The sequence below is a fragment of the Apodemus sylvaticus genome, chromosome 16 (assembly GCF_947179515.1).
Source record: "Apodemus sylvaticus chromosome 16, mApoSyl1.1, whole genome shotgun sequence".
In the NCBI taxonomy this organism is placed as follows: Eukaryota; Metazoa; Chordata; class Mammalia; order Rodentia; family Muridae; genus Apodemus; species Apodemus sylvaticus.
In genome coordinates this window covers 69,413,213-69,434,314 of record NC_067487.1, presented here as the reverse complement: position 1 = coordinate 69,434,314, position 21,102 = coordinate 69,413,213, and the positions used below count along the sequence as shown (strand labels likewise).

The following is a 21,102-nucleotide window of genomic DNA, read 5'->3' as shown; positions in this document are numbered from 1 at the left end:
GTATGTTTGCTGGTCTGTTTGCTTATTAACTAAGGTTTTAAAGTAAACATCAGTGGTACAGGTCTACTTGTGTGCTTGTTTGAATTTTCTATGGGGAACAGCAGCTACTCACAAAAAAGTATCTATTGCCAGTAGGGACACCTTGTACACTGTCCTTGCAAGAGCTCTTTTCTGATTAAATAGAGGGAGTCTGTTAACCTTATAAGCATGCCTTGAATGGCTAACATCAGTCCTGAAGGTCTACCTTTGCTATTAGCTTTAACCTGACATTTTGATACATGTGTATTATTAACAAATTAAGATGGAATTGCTTTATGCCAAATGTGTCTACTAAATCTCTAAATCTAAAATGAGATGTGCTAGGATCACTGAGATCTTTCTTTCCTTTTGAAAACAGAATTGGACAAATTATTACCATCAGAGCAAAAGTGACGAGGGCGTTCAGTACAAGCATGGAGGTGAGTGGTTCGCATTCCTTAGGTCTGCCTGTCGGGGCTCATGTCTTCATTGCTTTCAGAGAAGTGCCAATGCTTAGAGTGAAGCTTACATCTGATAAGGATCCTGAGTTTCAGAAAGCCCTTCAATCTGTAGTCAGACACACAATCGAATATTGAAGAGCTGAGTTCTCCCAGTCAGCCATGTCACTCAAGCTCAGTGTGACAGCAGCTACTGGAGGATACACATGAAGTTCACATGCAAGACTGAAGGGCGTTCTTGTTGTGTTTTCAAAACTATAGATCTGGGACTGGAGAGATGGCTCAGCAGTTAGGAGAACTGACTGCTCTTCCAGAGGTACTGAGTTCAATTCTGAGCAGCCACATGGTGGCTCACAACCATCTGTAATGAGATCCAGTGCCCTCTTCTGCTGTGTCTGAAGAAAGCAACAGTGTACTTACATACATTAAATAAATATTTAAAAAAAAACAAAAAACAAAAACAAAAAAAGAAAACTATAGATCTATTTCCTACTTCTTCTTGTAATATTATTATCCAAACTCTGTGTTTGGATAATCCCCTTGCAATGAGAACTAGTCAACAAAAGACCTCTTGTAAGTCGGAGTCTTCTGTGGGCTCTATGAATATCTGATGTTTGGTGAGGTCTGCCTAGAGAGAATTCAGAAGACTCCTCATGGTGTGGAGAGCTGACACTAGCTGCCTCTTACTCCCTCATGCGACCTCGGGTTCCTGGAAGTTAATCTGGTCTAACTTTGTGAGACTCCTGCTGTGCATGTTTACATTGAAATCAACCCAAAGACCCAAGAAGACTAAGTGCATATCTCCAGAATTCTTTCTTTACGTAGACGTCTCTTTTCTGGTACTCTGCCCAACAAGTTTCAGATCCCTTAATCTGTTTGATTTCTGCTTCTTCACCTTAGCAGGATTGGGTTTCCCTCCTGGTATAGTCATCTGGGAATTACCTTCAGCATGAGAAGGCGATATTATATTCTTATCTAGTTTTCTTCTTCTTCTCATGGAGTATAACTCCTGTCTTACCTGCTCTTTCCTAACACAGTGACTTGCCCAGCTCTGGGTCTGGCACTCGTCCATCACTCATACCTCAGGCCACTGTCCTGGTAGCTGATAGTGTCTGGACTTTACTGCTCCGGAGTTGTAGCTATGCTTTCCTTGTTTGATCTCTTATTTTATTCTTCCTTGTCTGTTTCCATAACATGAAAATCTATGTGGGTGAGGGCTATTTACAGAAGTGAGAAATAATTGGTTTATATTTCGTTCATTATTATCCAGTTAACGTAGGTTTGCCATATGTATGCTTGTTTTAAATTGAGTGACTTAAAGTGAGACATGGGCTACTGTTTCTTTTGTACATGGTGTTCCTGGTGAGGATGGAGAGATGCAATGCACTTTGTCACTCATTACTCAGTGCTGCACTGAGATACCCTGGCGTGCCCATTATTCTTAGAAGATAGTGTGACTTATCTGGATGAGATATGAGGAGAGTGTTTATTATACCAAACCTGAGACTTTTTTTCCTGTGGAGTACAAGTCTGCAGAGCCAGCTTCAGGGCTCTTTATCCAAAGGGAGAGACACCACTCAGCATTCTCACAAAATGCTTCAGTCACTTGCTGACTGCCTCAGAAGAAGACAAACCGAGGAACCCAAGCTATGGCTAACATGACAATCCTGTGCCCATTATCATGGGGTATAAAACCTAATGACTAAAGGTTAAAAACTGTGGCAGTTCCTCTCTCTGGCAGGCTGTCTTGTTCTTGAGAAGGCATTCATCATTAATATGATTTTAAATGCTTATTGCAGCAAGACAAACTTTTGTTAAGAATTAGAATGTAGACCTTCAAATGCAACATGATAAATTTATGACGTATATAAACATTGATGTGCATATACACATTAAAAAAACACAGTGCACTATTACATGTGTGTATGCATGTGGGTGTAATGTTACATTGTGTATATGTAGTATAACCTATGTGTATCTGGAAGATAATTAACCTAAAAGTTAATAAATATTTCCTCTGGGTAATAGGTTTATATTACATACTCTAAATAGCTAGATCCCACATATTTTTCATTGTAATTGTATGTAATAACCTACGTGTATCTGGAAGATAATTAACCTAAAAGTTAATAAATATTTCCTCTGGGTAATAAGTTTATATAACATACTCTAAATAGCTAGATACCACATATTTTTCATGGTAATTGTGTGTATTCCTAGCGTCAGAAGAGTTTCATTTGTCATAGTGTACAGATTGTCGCTGAGATAGTAGTGTCACAAAGATAAATTAAAATGCTTATGTCATTTAAAAGCAAAGACAAGCCTGGAGACATGTGTGATGCTGCTGAATCCGTTATCGGGTTGGCTGATGGTTTGTTTTCCTTCCCGCAGATCAGTATCAAGGTCATAGTCCAGGACAAGTTCACTGGCGCCCAGAAGCTCCTCTGCGTGGCTTTCTCTACGTTTGTAGCTAAACCAGTTGGCAAAGAAAAGGTACATTTTCCAGGTGAACAGACACCCTTCTTATAAGCCAGGGACAGAGGAACAACTGCTTCAGAATTACTTTTTTCTTACTGTAAGACTCACTTGCTCAAGATTTTTAACTCATTGATATTTATTGGTCTGATACTCATTGGTATTATTTTGTGTTGACATCATAGAACTAAAGAGCATCTTTTGGGAGGAGTACCTTTTCTATATTCTTTGTTTACATTCCAAATGATTTCCCCTTTCCCGGTTCCCCTCTCCCCATAAGTCCCATAAGCCCTCTTCCCTCCACCTATTCCCCAATCAACCCCTCCCATTTCTTTGTCCTGGTAATACCATACATTGCTGCATCAAGCCTTTCCAGGACCAAGGCCCTCTCCTTTCTTCTTCTTGGGAATGATTTGATATGTGAATTGTGTCTTGGGTATTCAGAGTTTCTGGGCTAATTAATATCCACTTATCAGTGACTGAATTCCATGTGTGTTCTTTTGTGAATAGGTTACCTCACTTAGGATGATATTTTTCAGTTCCAACCATTTGCCTAAGAATTTCATGAATTCATTGCTTTTAATTGCTGAGTAGTATTCCATTGTGTAAATATACCACATTTTCTGTATCCATTCCTCCATTGAGGGACATCTGGGTCCTTTCTATCTTCTGGCTATTATAAATAATGCCGCTATGAACATAGTGAAGCATGTGTCCTTATTGCATGCCAGAGAATCCTCTGGGTATATGCCCGGGAGTGTTATAGCAGGGTCCTCTGGAAGTGTCATGCCCAGTTTTCTGAGGAACTGCCAGACTGATTTCCAGAGTGGTTGTACCAGCTTGCAATCCCACCAGCAATGGAGGAGTGTACCTCTTTCTCTACATCCTCGCCAACACCTGCTGTCTCCTGAGTTTTTAGTCTTAGCCATTCTGACTGATGTGAGGTGAACTTTGAGAGGTGTACCTTAAAGAAACAAAAAAGGACCAAATTTAGGAAAGAGGAAAAACAGTGTTTTAAATCATCCAGAAGTCATGTCAACTTCTCAAAAATATTGCTTACTTGGTTAGCTCTTTTTTAGGTTATGGAGTTTAAAATTAAGCTGAACTTTTTTTAAAAAAAAAAAAGCAGGAAAAATCCAGGCAGGAGTTGAAAGTCATGGTCCAGTCATTTTTGTAGATCTTCATGAAAGTATAAAAGTTGCTGAGTCAGTGAAGTTTAAAAATAAACTTTAGGCTGAAAACACTGTTCAAAGAAATACTGTACCCTCTTACACTGCCCAGCTCCCAACCAGTCAGAGTCCAGATCTACCGCAAGTTGGGATGCCACGGTTTCTTTTTATTTCTTCTATTTAGGGGAAATAAATACATTTGAAAATATGTAATAATTCAAATTATATGAGTATTTCATTCAAGAATTGTCAGAGAGTAGGCAGAGCGGCTTCTCCTACTCCCTTCCCAGTGGCAAGGTCTACTGCTTACGCGTCCTTTGCGTCTGAGCTCTTCCTCCGAGTGCCTCCTATGCCCACGCAGCTGGGACAAGCCAGGCTTTCACTGCGGCCAGCAAAGCTGGTCACTCACCATGCTCTGAAGCTGCTCTAAACATATGCCGATGGCACAGCAAGGCATCCCTGACTTGCGCATCACCATCCCTGACTGGCAGGTGACCCCACAGAAGCCACCTGGAGTGCTCTCTGTACAGCACGCCTCGTATTAAATGTACCGCTATCAAGTTCCCATTGCCCAAGGATACTGCTGTCCAAATAGAAATGCACATCTGCTACTGAAATTATCTAAAAAGGGTACCTTTCTGGGCCATAAATTGGACCTATTAAGTTCATGAAAATCTAAGCAATAAAAGAGGCCTTGCTTTAGTTTCTTCGTGAATATCTCAAAATCTTTAAACTTTTCAGTGCTATGGGACTGGGTACAGAGATCCCATACTTGACAGCAAATGGATGATACATCACCATTCACTGCTTTACCTGGAAGAAGGTCATCCTTTCCCCCCTTCAGCCTCAAATCTCTCATTTTGGATTTAGGAACAAAAGAAATAGGCTCGTGATGGGGCATCTCAGTCCCTTCTCTGCAGAGATAATGGTGCTACTATAATTGACTACTTCAGTCAACATAAATTGCAAAACACCTTTCCCAGATAAGCTAATTTTCCAGTTGGTACCTTCTCATTTGGTAGCATAGCATGCAGAGAGATGTGAAAGGTTGTGGTTTGGTCTGCACCACAAGAAATAGCATGATCTCTGTTCAAAATGAGTTCATCCCAGGATAAACCTGGCAATGATTAACAAGATTTGGTTCAAAAGATAAACAGGCCAAGGAGTTAGAAGGACTCACAAGACTGAATTGTATGGAAGGAAATGAGACAGAGGGAAAAGGAATGCCCAGCCACCTTCAAAGGGCTTCGACTTCCAGGTAGCACCTGCTCAAGTTCCTTTTCAGGCACACATAATGTGCTTTGTGGATGAGGACTCATCATGATAGATGCAAGGGTCTTCATTTCAGGGGAGCCTAGATATAAATTTCCCAGGCCACTTACTATATTCAGCTTGACTGTGCAACCAAACTGTGACAACGTAGAGTTACTGCGTTTGTACACATTCCTGACGACTGAGATGGGTAACTCAGGCAGTCAGGTCAAGCTAGACATGCCAACAATGGAGGCAGGCAATGCAGGGAGCTTTGGACTTTGAACAGCACATTCAGAGCCACTAGATTTTTCAGCCTTATCTGGGTAAAGGGTCAAGTTCAGACTGGAGGTATCCAGGAGCTGCCAAGATCTTTCCACATAGAGTCGGGACACGGGCATCTCTGATAGAACTGGAGCCTGGACTCTGTTACATCTGGAGTTTCTGGAGGGCAACTGAAGTGTTACAATAACATATTGATTCTTTGTTTGCCTATTAGACACTGTTTTGATGAAATCTCCATATTAGAAATATCTCTTGGTATAAGTTTTCTCTAGAATGCCTTTATCACTTCACTTGATGTCTTAATTTTGCAAAAGACAGGAAAAATTATAATAAAAATTCATCGACATAATCCACACCTCATTTGTTGATTTCATATTTTATAGAATTTTGTATTCTGTAATTCCACTGAAAAAAGTTATAAAATGAGGAAAAATAAACAAGTGCAGCTTTCAAATGAGAAAGAACAAAGCCCATTTTGGCCTTTTAATTGAAAACATTTGAAGAAAGGTTTTCACCAGAGTGTTTCATGGAATCACAGATAAACACTCCATTTACTTGAGTCAAAAACCATATCGTATGGCATCTGCTCCTGCAAAATTCACATCGGGCATCCGTAATTTAAGGAAGCAGTGAATGACGAAACTAAAGATAAACTTTCTTCCTCTAGGTTCACTTAAAACCTGTCCTGCTTCAAACGGAGGAAGAGCAAGCGGAGCACGATCTGGCTTCGGAGAGAAGGAAAGTCCGATTACAGCACGAGAGCACCTTCAGCAGCATCATGAAGGAAAGCAGCAGGCTCAGTGGTGAGTAGGTCTACACACTGCAGCTTCCTATGGCCGTGATGCAGGAAGGGGACTTTCCTAGAGCACATGTGCATGACAGGAGAGGGAGTGAGCCATTCCTGGGAACTAGAGAGGCTCACAGAGGTTCCAACTCCACTGACACTCTACCTTCCTCCTTTGTCCTCTTCCTTCCTCCCATTCTATTCTGGTCTATTACCATCCTTTGCCTCCCTTTCTCTTTTCTGTGTCCTCCTTCAGAGTCGGTGTAGAGTGTCAGACGTCTGGAGGCCTCATGCTGACCAGGAGGCATCAGCAGGGTCATGGGACCCACTGGGTAGGGGAGAAGATGCATCTAGTTTAGTCTTCGTGGCCCTCAGGGTCAACGGGCATTGCTTTCCAGCACAGTAAACCTCATTGTGATTCCAGGTGGATTGGGATGTTGGATATGGTCATTGTTGAAGTAGAAGTTGGCTTTAAGGAAAAAAGAATATTCATGTTGATGCTGCTCTTCACAATTCCTGCACGCTGGTATGATTTGCTGACTTCATAACGAGTGATAGCCACTCTTAGTTATGCTTTTGGAAGCAGAGACTTTATCATTAAATTAAAGTGCTAAGAAGAGTCTCTTTACAAAGATGGTCTCAGTTCCAAGGTGTGTTTCAAATGCATTTTTCTAAGCAGTGAAATATCTGAACTGTGAGATTATCCCTAAGGCTGACCAGACAACCATTAAAAAGAAACCAAAGCCAAAAAAGGCAGTCAATGGAAGTGCAACGTGTTACCTCACCATGAAAACTCCAGGAAGGCAAATGAGATGACAAAGTCCCTTGCTTCTGCCTCAGGAAAATGCTAGCACTTACCATGGCTCTTAATGAGTCTGCACAGTTACTCTACCTCCAGTGGCCTTCCATGCCACACAGTCATTTCAAAAATGCCTCTGTTACTGGGCAGTTATACCACCCAAGTTTTTAAGGAAAATGTAAGAATAAAGTCTCAAGATTCTTTGGTAATTTCAGAGGAAACTTCTGAAGTCTGTGTGTACCCAGAATCTTGGAAGGATTTCCTTCCCCCTCTCCAGTCATCAATGTCTCAAGGATAATTTTCCAGCCTTTTGACTTAGGAGGACTCTAGAGAAAGAGTTCTGACTAGGGAAAAGGCGTCCCTGGGCTGAGCCAGGGGCGGGCCCGGTGATCCAGTGCTTGCTGGAGGAGCTGAAGGTGACTGTGCGATTGTGGATGAGCTCATGGGCTGTCCTGTGGATGAGGCTCCTTCACCCTCAGCATCAAGAGATAAAGAATGCTTGACTGCTCTGTCCATCTAGGACAGATGTCCTGCTGTCTACCACCTGCTGGGAATGTGCTTGCCCATAAGAAAGCAAAAATGATATAAGACCTTTGCCCTTGAAAAATCCATAGCTTAGTTGCAGGCACGTGATTCATTTTAAAAATAATGTAGACAGTGATTGAAGAAGTACAGGGTCCAGATTCTGTGGCCCAGTGGAGAACCTCTGAAAGGGCAGAAAAGAGGCTGAGGGAGGAGCTACAAGAAGGAAGTTGAGTTAGGTAAAAGTCTCATGGCTGTTTAGTGCTTACTTCAGTTTAGAACTAGAGATTGTTTTTTGAGTGTTTCTCATCGATTTAACTTAACCTATCTGAACATAGATTATCCTATATTCTTCTCAATGAAGCAACTTTTAACCTAACTCTGTCATATCAATTTGACCTTCACTTTGGAAATATTACTAGCTCCTGTGTCACCAATGATACCACAACCCTTAAAAACATTTTTTTTCTTAAACAAAGAACAATGGTCTCTGACATTTTAGGGGTGATAGAACATGTGGTCTGTCTACTTCCAGCCTTAGGTCTCAGAGAGACTGTTTGAAATTAGAAAACATGTTCTAAAAGATGGTAGACAGATCGTTCTCACTGAACTATGGGATCTATAATGTCAGACTGATTCAGTGCTCTTCACCCTTTAAGATGTGAAGGAAGGAAATGAACACTGTTAGAGCATTGGCCAAGTTGATTTCAGCCTCTATATTTTCATAAGAAAAGTGGAAAGATAAGATTAGGTTTTGTAAAAAGATGATCGGAATATGTTGGTGTACCCCTGGGTCACTGGGAGTTGGGGAGAATCGAGGTTTGGGCTATTTTAATTGCAATTTGTCAGTATGGAGTCAGACCCTCAGAGCTTTGCCCTGGTTGATCCCTCTGGACGTGCAGAAGGAAAACAAGGACTAGAATAAAGTGACCTGAATTCAGGTCAAAGTTCCTGATCTAAAAAAAGAGAAAACAAAACAAAGGTGAAGATGACCAAGCAAGATGATGAAAGAATATATTTAAAACAGTCAATGGCAGCCACTGAACTCCATCACTTGGCCTGCAGAATAAGACGTGTTTAACTAGACTTAACTCTAGTCAGGTCTGTGAACCTGAGTTGTTCTCTGGATCTGGGGATGCTCTGTTTTGTTCCCACTGATCGACATTTATCTACAAAAAGACACACTTCCACACAAAAGATACTGATCCTCTGTGCACTTCTGCAGACACGGCATAGCTGATACCCGTATGTGTTTAACCTGGCCAAGGAGTGATTCCCCAGTTGTCTTGTCTGTGCTATCTATGTCTTCACAGGAAGTGAGTGACTTTTTCTTTCATTACTCCTCAGAAAAGAAGAAACTGCCTAATTCTGTTTTTTTTAATGATACTTCTCAGATTTTTAAGACCCATATTAATTTTTTATTTTGTAATTATTTTATAATCATTTAAAAATCAATAGTGCATGTACAGGGTAAGGAATTTACAAAGCATGAGATGACATACAGTTAAAGAGCAAGTCTTCCTCCCAGCTGCTACGTATAGCCATGCACATGCTCTGATAATGCAAGAGTTAAATAGTTAGGCACGCAGAGTTTTATCACTTTATAATATAATTTCTAGACATTTTTAAGTAAACAGAGTGAATGTTTTCTTCTGGATAAAATGATACCATTTGAACCAGCAATATTAAACTGAAAATATCTCAATCAGCACTAACTCATCCTGTTTTTAGAATCTCATCTAATAAAATCAATTTTGCAATCAGAGAGCAGGGAACAGTGACATGCACCTGAATCCCAGATACTCTCAAGGCTGATGTCAAAAGATCGCTTGAACTCAGGAGTTCCGAGCCAGTTTGTACAGCACAGCAGTTTTGTTTATAGCAATGTAGTAGACTTGATATCTGGGGGGAAATCTACAGTTTGTTTGCAAGTCTGTCTCATAAGGAAAGGAAAGGAAAGGAAAGGAAAGGAAAGGAAAGGAAAGGAAAGGAAAGGAAAGGAAAGGAAAGGAAAGGAAAGGAAAGGAGAAAGGAAAGGAAAGGAAAAAGGAAAGGAAAGGAAAAAGGAAAGGAAAGGAAAGGAAAAGAAAAGAAAGGAAAAGGAAAAAGTCTACAGCAGCTTGAGAGCACAAAAGAAGCAGAGAGAGGCTGTTCTACCTCCTGGATTAACTCTGGGACCTACAGGTACCCAAAGCCACAAACTGCAGTAAGACCCAGGAACTTGCCTTAGGTTTAAGGGTGAACCAGGAAATCATGGGAGGCTGTAATCCCTAAGGACCCTCAGTGAGGATCCCCGCCCCTAAAGTCCCCGCCTCTAAAGTCCCCACCCTTTCAGAGAGCCCTGGTGGGTGCCTTTCTGTTTTAGCAGTAGCCCTGATGGCCTGGAGGAACTGTTCCCTTTGAGAATCCAGTCCCAGTCTCTTCTTGCAGACGTGGTGCTGAAAATCCACGAGTTGCCTGGATCATGGAACTTTAGTGTAAAAGAGGATCATGGGAACTTTAGTGTAACCTGGACCATATTCTAGCCTTGCTGCAATCAGCATTGCAGGATATAAAAATCCACTGTAGAGCAGAGACTTTAATCCAGCCTCAGCGGTTTCCTCAGATAATTTCCAGGCAATAGGGCTTTTTAAAAAACACCACAAGGAACTGAAATCAGTAAGACCCAAAGATCTAGAAGTGACACCAGAATCACAAGGTGATTCAGAGGCGGCCATTAAACCATTCATGTAAGAAGATGATGTAACAGGGCCACTGTAACTTAATGTAAGAGGGCTTGGAATGCAGCCTGTGCTTGAGTGTTTATCTCTATCAGACTTTATGTACTTAATTAGATGAGAAAGGATTGCAAATCAAGTGTGCAATCCAAGAACAAAGAGATGATCTAGGGAGATGACAAAGAAACAGGGAGAGTGTCTATCAACAAACATATGTAACTGGTCATGGCGGATCATGCCTGTGACCCCAGCATTTGGCAAGCTGAAGCAGGAGAATCACTGCAAGTTTAAGGATGTGAAACAGGCAAGACAGAAGAACAGACTAAAGCCATGTAAGGAGTTTAGGAACATCCTAGTCAACATAGCTAAGACTCCATCTCAAAATAAAGAAGTAAGATATATAAATGGCATGTGTGTCTGTGTGTTTGTGAGTGTGTGTTGAAAATCTAACATTTATTAATTGAACTTTCAGAGGTGGGATAAAGCAGATGATATAGAGATTTAATTAAGAGATAGCAAGGATATTTAATGTACATATGAAAAGTTGTTGGACCTCATTAGTACTCAATGAAATGCAAATTATAACCAACATGATATACTATTTCACACCCACTTAATTGGAGAACTTGCATGTTGATAATACTGTTTAAGCAAGTGGAGAGGAATGAGCCACAGGCATTTCTTATGTGCTGCAGTATGGCCATAGCATTGCCTTGAAGTAGTCTACTAAGAGCAGGAACCGCAATGTGAAATGACTCAGCAAAGTTAAGTTCTTTTATTCATTCAACAAATCTTTGTAAGTGATGGTATTATAAAAATCAGCATGGCTAATCTTTGCACACACATACATACACAAACATGCATGGATGCACTCATATGCACATAGTTTTGAGTGTGTACATATGTGTATGCAAGTGTGAATGTAAATGTGTGCTCTTGTATGGAAGTGGGTCAATAGTAGTAATTTCTCAATGACTCCTCACCTTAGGTTTTTTTTGTGAGACAAGTCTCTTATTGAACCGGAAACTCACCAGTTCCAGATTCATCTAGACTAGCTGGATGACAAGCACCAGGGGCTTTCCTCTCTCCTCCTCCCTAATCCTGGGGTCATAAGGTCACATCACAGCCATCTGGCTTTGATATGTAGCTTCTAGGCGATCTAACTCAGGTTCTCAGTTTGTGCAGCAAGTGCTTCACTGTCTAGTTATGTGTTTTTGTAGAAAGAAGGCATCTCTGAGACCACTGATGTGATCCAGGATGGAATAATTGTTAAGTGGGAAAAGGTAGGGCTGGGGCACAGCAGATAGGGGAACAAAATACTCACGGGAGAAAATATGGAGACGTGCAGAGCAGAGACTGAAGGAAAGGTATTGCAGGGTTTTTCGCCTGTCCAATCACATTAGGGCAGTGGGAAGCCTGTGATTGGACAGGAAAAGGGAGGCAGAGCTAGGAGTTCCAGAAACAGGGAGCTTCTCAGGGTAGGAGGAGAACATGTACCCACGTGGCGTTCCAGCCACAAGTAGTTATGATTTCACAAGGTTAGAAATATTGCTCAGAGAAACCTTGTCTCAAAAAAAGCAAAGCAAACAAACAAAAAAACAAAAACAAAAAAAAAGCCCCAGAAATATTGGGATAAAGCTTTTATCAGTTGGCTCTGAAATTACTGTATTGTCATCTTGTAAATTGTGATTTTATTGATACATAAATCTGATTAGTTAATTAAGCTTTAAGAGTCTTGATTCTACTGGGTAGTTAGGTGTTGAGAAGGCTAACCGTGGGGTGCATGGGCGATGCTTGTAGCAAGAAGAACCCAGGCCCCACCCCTGAGAGGTAGCCGGCAGGGGCTGGAGAGTAGCTGGGCATGACTTTTTAAATATTTCCTATGACAGAAAGGCCATCCAAAGACTGCCCCACCTGGGTATTCATCCCAGATACAGTCACCAAACTCTGACCCTATTGTGAATGCTAAGAAAAGCTTGCTGAAAGAAGCCTGTAGCTGTCTCCTGAGAGGCCCTGACAGAGCCTTACAAATGCAACCCCATAGGAAGAACAACAATATCAACCAACCACCCCCATAACCCCCAAGGACTAAGCCACCAACCAAGGGGCACACATGGCTTCAGCTGCATATGTAGCAGAGGATGGCCTTGTCAGGCGTCAATGGGAGGAGAGGTCCTTGGTCCTATGAAGGTTTGATAGATGCCCCAGTGTAGGGGAATTGAGGGCGGGGAGGCCAGAGGGGGTGGGTAGGTAGAGGAACACCCACATAGAAACAGGGGGCAGGGGGATGGGATGGGGGTTTCCAGGAGGGGGAAACCAGGTAAGGGGATAACACTTGAAATGTAAATAAATTAAAAATAAATAAATATTAAAAAGAAAAAATAAGAAGGGGCTTGTGGAAATGCCCTGACTTCAAAGACAGTGTTCTTCACAGTAACTGATAAAAGCCAATGTGCACAGCAGAGAGAGGAGGAGGCCTGGCCGGGGAGGCTGAAGGTCACACAGGCTGGATGGCGACAGAAAGCTTGCAGGTCACAGGCAGGATCTGAGAGCTCACCTGCGGCAAGGGAGCTGCAGCCACATTTTAATATCAATAGAAATTATCAATGATCAATAGAAAGATGGGAAACATAAAAGAAATAGATCATCATTTTGTTATAATCTAAAAATCACCTATGAAGTGGAGCTAAAGGAGCCTCGAGCCAAGCTCTGATCAATTAGAAGAAGCTGCTCCCAGAATGGCTCATTTTCTGTTAATATCAGCTGGGTTTACATGAACGCACTACCTGCTGAGGTCTGCTACCCTGGCCCCTGTGGTGCAGAGATCTTTCTCCTCCCCACAGCAGCATCCTGTCAGTGGCCCCTCAGACTTCAGACTTCTTTATCTTAGAGACTTTACTGAAGTTTGAATGGCATACAATACATGGTTCATGTTTAAATCTTGCAGCTTGAGTTTGTGCATCAGCACACAACCGTAAAACTATCGTTACCAACAAAATAATGACATGCCATCAGCAGAATGACTTCCCCTCTGTGCCCTCCCATGTCCTTCTCCACCGCAGACGGCTCCGATTTAAATAAAACCATTACTTTAATCAAAATTCAGGTGGGTTTGCTAGACCTGTCTCTTAAAGGGCCTTCCTGGTCTGTTAGCTCAACCCAGAATGTCGGAAGTGGATGCTTTTCAGGGGTAGGTCACTCTACAGAACCCTCTCACGTCCTTGTTGTAGGGTTTTAAGGACAAGGTCAATTTTTCTGAAAGTGTCAGAGCTGTGTTTGCTGCAGGGAAGGGGAAGTCCAGACAAGGTCCGTGGCTGACCCCACGGTCTCTATGGTCACTTCACAGATCCCGTTTATGATGAAGAAGAAGGAACAGCCACCACCATGGGCACCTCTGTCCAGAGCATTGAGCTTGTCCTACCGCCCCACGCAAACCATCATGGAAACACATTTGGTGGGCAGATCATGGCATGGATGGAGACAGTGGCAACCATTTCTGCAAGGTTTCAGCACTGGCCCCAATGTGGGGCTGGGGGTATAGGAATGTGGTTTGAAGTGCATTTCCTTTTGAAAATTGCACAAAACCTGTGAAGTACATATTCTGTAGCCTTTCTCGCTTTGTGCACCAAGCCAGGCAATTTCTTTCATCAAGGAAAAATTTGGGTTTTGATTTGTGGATAAATTCAGTGAACAGGGAAGCTGAGGAAGAAGGGTGGTCAGTTTTGGCTGCCGGCTGTCATCGGTCACGCCTTACCCCCATTCATAGTCACAGTGTCCTAGGAGGTGTCAGGATGAGTGTGACACTCCATGACAACAAAAGGCATTAATTTGCTTTGGGAGGGACTTCCCCTGAGCCCAAGAACAAAGTCAAGGAGCCATCTTCATGAAATCCCCCATTTGTTGTGTTAACTATCTGAGGTTATGAGCAGATCCTCTCCACACAGAGTTCTCTCAGAGTCAGAGGAGTTGCTTACTTAGAAAACAGGTTGCTTGCTTGTCTAGGGAAGGCTTTCCACACATCAATTGTCTATGAGAATACTGTGGAAGACGGTCATCGCCTCTCCCCTCTCCTTGTTCCCTTAGCCGCCTGTGTCATGGGCATCCCTTTCTGAAGTCTGTGGATATGTTTAAATTCCGGGGACCGTCCACAGTCGGCGACCGCCTTGTCTTCAATGCCATAGTCAACAACACGTTTCAGAACAGGTAAAGTGTGCACACTTTCAGGGTTGTGCACAAGCCATGTTCTCAGTTCAGGTGGGGAGGGAACGTAAGAGCTACGTCGCAACATCTTCAAATTATTGCTAACCTTCACTCTGTCTGCGGATACACACGTTAGTCTTCTCTTCTGCTGTGTTCTCTTTACACTCAGGAGGCTGGGACAAGTTGTTTTGTCACCTGGGGTGCTGGGACATCCAGCTCGCCCAGGATGGCTCCAACTGGTATCTGCCATCCTAACATACTTAGTTCTTCCTGTCAGCATCCATCATGGGCCTCTGTTTACAACAGTGAGTCCAGACTGCATCCTACTTACTTTTATTATGTGCAGTACATAGTGAAAAGGTCTCGCATAGTGTTTTTCTTCTTTTGTGATGTAAAATAAGAGAGGGGGGGGAGGAGTATCTCTGTTTTCTACCAAACTTCAGCTCTTCATTCTTTTAAACCATAGAACTGTGGTTTTGAAGTAAGAAAACATGTTTTGAGCATAATATAATTCACCTTCCCCATTAACTAAATATGTTGATGGGTGTGTGTACACATAACATCCCAGTGGGAAAACAACATGGGAACTCGCTCAGTCAGGCACTCCTACAGTGCCCTCCCAGTGGGTCTTAGCAGTTGTAGGGATTTGCTGACATTAGAGGAGAAGCACCAGGGCCCCGCAGCTTGGTGGAAGGGGAGGCCAGCCACGCCCCAGTCCTCCTTGCCCACAGCCCTGCATCCCTGTTGCAGCGTGGAAGTGGGCGTGCGTGTTGAGGCCTTTGACTGCCAGGAGTGGGCCGAGGGCCGAGGCCGCCACATCAACAGCGCCTTTCTCATTTACCATGCTGTTGATGACCAGGAGGAGCTCATCACTTTTCCCAGAATCCAACCCATTTCAAAGGTCAGTTGTCACCTTGTCACCGTAGAAGTTTCAGTGATCAGACCTGTGGGCACAGAGTTTCCTGCAGCTCCCCACTGCCAACCGTCTCCACAGCTTTCGAAAGAGGCTTGCTTTTTCCTATACCTAAATCCAGTGAGCCCTTCCCTTTTCTTTTCTCCCACATCTCTCTGGTGATGGGTTGTGGTGGTGAAAGCCCAGGCACCTCTCTATGTAGCTGCTGCGTGATACATGGCTTTCTGTGCCCCCCTGTCTGGTGTGTGGGCACCCTGTTCCGGATGCTGCACCACATTCATGGGAGACCTGTCTTCTCCTCCAGGAACTAACATAGTGCTAATGTTCAACTCCTCTAAGAGCTCCAGAGTGAAACCTGTGTGATCTTAGTTTCGGAAATTAAAATACTCTCTGCTTTGAAAAGGAAATGAAAAGACCTGATAAAGTCACCCCGGGGCTTAGACACCACCAGGGAGTGTCACAGACAGAGCCCCCTTTGCTCTGGGGAAGGATGCTGAAGGGTCATAGTGCCAAAATGTTAGAAACTGATGTTAGAAATTGTACTGATTTTTTTGTTGTTGTTGTTAAAGGACGATTTTCGACGTTACCAAGGAGCCATTGCACGGAGGAGGATTCGCCTAGGCAGGTAAGGGACATGAATTATGAGGACTTCATGGCTTTTCTCAATCTGACAAGCCCTGTAAAAAAAAAGTCACTAACTGTGGTCCTTGCACCCACATAATGGGAAAGGAAAGGGCCTAATGTTTCCTAAAAGTTAAAACTGGCCTAGCCTGGAAATGGTTCTTCCTGATCCTCCCACCAAAGAAAATGTTTTTAAATGGCTGATTTCAAATCAAGAAATTATCACGGGTCATGTATTAAGCATAAGAAGAAAATTGTTTTTTAATATTTTAATTTTTTTCAGGAAATATGTTACTTCCCACAAGAAAGAAGTTCCACTCAGTGCACAATGGGATATTAGCAAAAAGGTAATAGTTTTATGGTTTGGAATGCTTCGTGTAAACACCCCACCATCGCAAAAGCAGAAAGCTACTTGTTTAACAGATCCAGACTGTACCTGCATGGGCTACATGACAAGGTGGACTGTGTAACCCTCCATTTCTAAACCATGCCAAACAAGTCATCAGCTACTAGTAATTCTACTGTCAGGTTTAAGCTCTGTGGACAGCTACCGAATTCCAACCCTGGACCTTCTGCCGCGAGCTGGCATGCAACGTTTTGACTCGGTGGTGTCTTGCCTTGATTTGCAAGAGTGGCATGTTTGTGACCTTGAACTTTCATGCTTGTGACCTTGAACTTTCACAGAGCACGAAGGATGAGCTGGGGCTAGGGTGACGACCCAGTGGTTAGGGGGACTGGTAGCTCTTCCGGAGGACCCAGGTTTAATTCACACCGAGGCTCGAATCCATTTCTATCTCCAGCTTCCAGAGAGCCAATGCTCTTTTCTGGGCTTCACAAGCCCTGTATCTATGCGGTGCCTAGACATGCAGACAAGCAAAATATTCATATATCTAAAATGAAAAGTGAAAATTAAAAAAGGATTAGTCACTGGGTAGTGGTGGCACATGCCTTTAAGCCCAGCACTTGGGAGGCAGAGGCAGGCAGATTTCTGAGTTCAAGGCCAGCCTGGTCTACAGAGTGAGTTCCAGGACAGCCAGGACTACACAGAGAAAGAAAAAAAAAAAAAAAAAAAAAAGAAAGGATTAGTCACTTAAACATTTTAGGTGATAAAATCTAATGTGGGGTTTACTTATGATACACATTGCTAAACGTTGATCTGAAGGGCATCTGTTTAGGCTCACGATAGGACGATAGGACCGAGGCACATACACACTTGATGAGGGCATAGTTACCTTGTGTGCACTTTGAGACAGAAACTAGATATTAGCAGTAGATAGCTTACCTTATGCTCAACATTTTCACTTTGCCTCAATATGTACCTCCTCCGACACTGGTCATTATTGAAACAGAAAATACTTCATTCCAAACCTATAGATTAAATACATAGCTTTACCTTTGTGTGTGTGTGTGTTTTAGGAATCCCTAAGTAACACCAATGTGGAAGCTCTCAAAAATCTGGCATCCAAACGCGGTTGGGAGATTACCACCACCTTGGAGAAGGCAAGTACCCTTGTGCTGCTCCTGTTCACTGCTGGCTTGGGACCCATGCTCCTAAGGGTCGCAGCTGCTTTGCCCAAGGCACAGCAGTTTCTGAAAGTGGACTTCCTTCTAGCCATGAGCCCTCCTGCTGGATGACATAGCGCTCTACCCCTGCCCCCAACACTCCTGTGTCCTGTCAGGCCTGCATGGGTTCTCACATCCCATTTCTTGCCTCTCACTCCCTCCTCCACTCCTCCATGCACCCAAACCTGAGGATCGTGGTAAGTGTCTTAGTTAGGGTTGACTGCTGTGAACAGACACCATGACCAAGGCAAATCTTATAAGGACAGCATTTAATTAGGGCTAGATTACAGGTTCAGAGGTTCAGTTCATTGTCGTCAAGGTGGGGACATGGCAGGGTCCAGGCAGGCATTGTGTAGGAGGAGCTGAGAGTTCTCCATCTTATTCTGAAGGCAAACAGGAGAAGACTGACTCCTAGGTAACTAGGATAAGGGTCTTAAAGCCACACCTACACTGACATACCTACTCCAACAAGGCCATACCTCCTAATGGTACCATACCCTGGGCCAAGCATATACAAACCATCACAGTGAGCTATGACACATACTTCTCCAAAATCCTCCTCTGACTCAATGAACTTCACTAGCTCATTTCATCATGACTTCTTTGAGACTAATTCGTCTTTGAGTTCTTTTCTGTCTTGTGATGTTTCTTCCACAATTACTATGAGTTGATATTTAAATGTTACATTGAAATTTAGGTTTTCAATGATCTTTTTCCCAAAAAGGCAATAAATAAGACTTGTAAGAAGAAAGCCTTCCTTGTCTTGATTCTTTGTATCTCTCTTAGGAACTTCTACAATTTTTGCATATTATCAAATTGAACTAAGTGTGTATAATTTGGGTCTTAAATTTAGGATATTGGAAGACTCTTGCATCCCAGTGTCTACATGTGCTAGACTCTAAGCTCTAGGGGACATTTTGCTCAACCGCTATCTTCCCAGACCATGGTAGTGCCTGACACTTGGAAGATGATCAGGATTGCCAGCTTTGGGGACACATTTACTATGGACTGCTGTTCACTCTCAGTGAAACACCATCCTAAAACAACCAGGATAACCAGGTGTCCTGGGACAGTCTAACTTTGTATCTGCTGTCCCATCACGACTTCAGCCATGCCTCGGTGTTTCGGTGTGGATGCGTCCTATAGGCCTCTCACCTTGGAATATAAGTAAATTCTAAGGCTGCTCTTTTTTTTTTTTTTGTCATTTTTAGTTCTGACCTTGATTACTTCTGAGTGCTTCCTCTTAGTTGTTTTAGTTGTTTCCTTCTTCTCACCATTGAATCCTCTGGGGTCTTCTTTAGGCATCAGATTCAGATAGGTTCCCAAGTCTGCTGGGCTCAGCAATGTAGAAATGTATTTAATAATTAAGTGTTGGTTTCTCACTATTGCTCAGAAAAGGTGCCTAAATATCTTCTATTGTTTTCTTGATATGAAATCGGTTTCTTGCTTTTTTGCTAGCTTCTGAGCACCCCAACAGGTTTTACCCACCCCAACCCCAGCTCTCTTACAATGTAGCTGGCCTTGAACCCAAGGTCTTCTTATATTTTCCTCCCAAGAACCTGGATCACTAGTGAGTACTACTGCCACTTATTTTTAATTCTTATTTTCAATGTAATTGGATTTGAAGTCTGATATTTATAATAAAATCAGACAGTACTAAAGGGTTTAATCATGTATAATTGTATATATTGTATATACATCTACCCATAATTGTATATCTATCTATCTATCTATCTATCTATCTATCTATCTATCTATCTCTATCTCTCTATCTCTCTCTCTCTATCTATCTATATCTATATCTATATCTATATCTATATCTATATCTATATCTATATCTATATCTATATCTATATCTATATCTATATCTATATCTATATCTATATCTATATCTATCTATCTATATATACATACATACATATATATATATATATACATATATATATATCATACACACACACACACACACACACACACACACACACGGGTAGAAATAACTAGAAGTATACATGCACATGAAATGGCAGAAGAACAGCAGGCCATTCACAAACCAGTGGGATGTTGTAGTGTTTAGGCCACAGAAGAGAGCTCTGACTTGGTCAAGTTAAGGTACAGAAAGACAGAAACACAGCAACAGCAAAGGAGCTCAGAGGTGTGCACTTCTCTTGGAGGTAGTGTCATGATGAAGATGAAGACGGCTTTCCAGGCTGCGAGAAGCTTGAGTTGAGTCCTTTGGGGGAGAAATTACCGTGAGGGGCCTGGCCTGCCAGGTATGGAATATCTGAAGACTCAGAATAAACTGAAACTATAACAAGAACAAGAAGGGCATGGATGCCCTCCCTGCAAACATCCTGATATAGGAAGCAGGGCAGAGGGGATCTATCTCCAAGAAGCTGAAGGAGGGGACAGAGTAGGCCCAGAGTCCCCCTGCCAGCCCCAGCCCCTTACCACCATAGCAATCCCCTGGTGCCTCCATGGACTAGGCCTCTATAAAAAGTAGTTTCCTTTCCCTGTCTACAATGTAATCTCAACAACAACAAATCACTTCAAACAAACAGTCTGAAATGTTTATTTCCTTTTCGTTGTAATACCAACTGACATCCAGGGATTGGAGCAGAGCATTGTTACGACGAAAGCCATCTCCTAATGGGCTCTGGGTAGACTCACATCAGTGAGTCTGGAGCTACTTACATTTCATTTCAGTCCAGTTACCCCAAACACTGGAATTGGTTAGGAAAGAAGTCTACTTCCATGCCCATGAGCAATGGGAAGCCATCATCTTGAATAGCTGTTCTTGGAGAATCTTCCCATGAAGCAAAGCTGGCTGGATTGGTTACTGTGATAAGACAGCACGGTCAAGACAGCTTCCAGAAGGAAACATCTTAGTGGACTTAAGTTCTGGAGAGTTAGAGTACACAACGGCAGAGCAAAGACATGGGGAGTGATAGGCCCAAGAGAGTTCACATCGCTGCCTCAAGCAGGAGGCAGAAAGAACTCCCTGGAAGCAGCATAGGCTGTTGAAACCTTAAGCCCACTCCAGTGACACACCTTTTCCAACAAGACCATTCTTCCTAATCCCTCCCAAACAGCCACCAACTGGAGACCAAGTATCCAGAGTCTTATGTGAAACATCTCCTTCAAACCACCACAGTGGCTTTTCTTCAGCAAGTTTAAAGAGAGCCAAAATGGAACAGTGCCTTTCTTTGTCCCCTTTGCATCTGTGACACTGGTTCAGGCAGCAGGATAATGAGAAGGACTTCCTGCTGCCTTTACCTTCTCAGGGAAAGAATAGATGTCATTCATTCATCCACTATGGACCTTGCTGCT

General features: G+C 42.7%; 1 protein-coding gene across 1 annotated transcript in view; it reads left to right on the top strand.

Annotated features, from left to right (window-relative positions):
• Nucleotides 1-21,102, top strand: part of Acot12 (acyl-CoA thioesterase 12) — a 42,203-nt gene that overhangs the window by 15,581 nt on the left and 5,520 nt on the right. Inside the window, exons 3-11 of the mRNA XM_052160008.1 lie at nt 398-458; nt 2,868-2,969; nt 6,324-6,459; nt 13,825-13,981; nt 14,562-14,681; nt 15,429-15,579; nt 16,161-16,216; nt 16,496-16,559; nt 17,629-17,712. Coding sequence (XP_052015968.1) covers nt 398-458; nt 2,868-2,969; nt 6,324-6,459; nt 13,825-13,981; nt 14,562-14,681; nt 15,429-15,579; nt 16,161-16,216; nt 16,496-16,559; nt 17,629-17,712 — 931 coding nt within the window. The remainder of the gene's footprint in view (nt 1-397; nt 459-2,867; nt 2,970-6,323; nt 6,460-13,824; nt 13,982-14,561; nt 14,682-15,428; nt 15,580-16,160; nt 16,217-16,495; nt 16,560-17,628; nt 17,713-21,102) is intronic.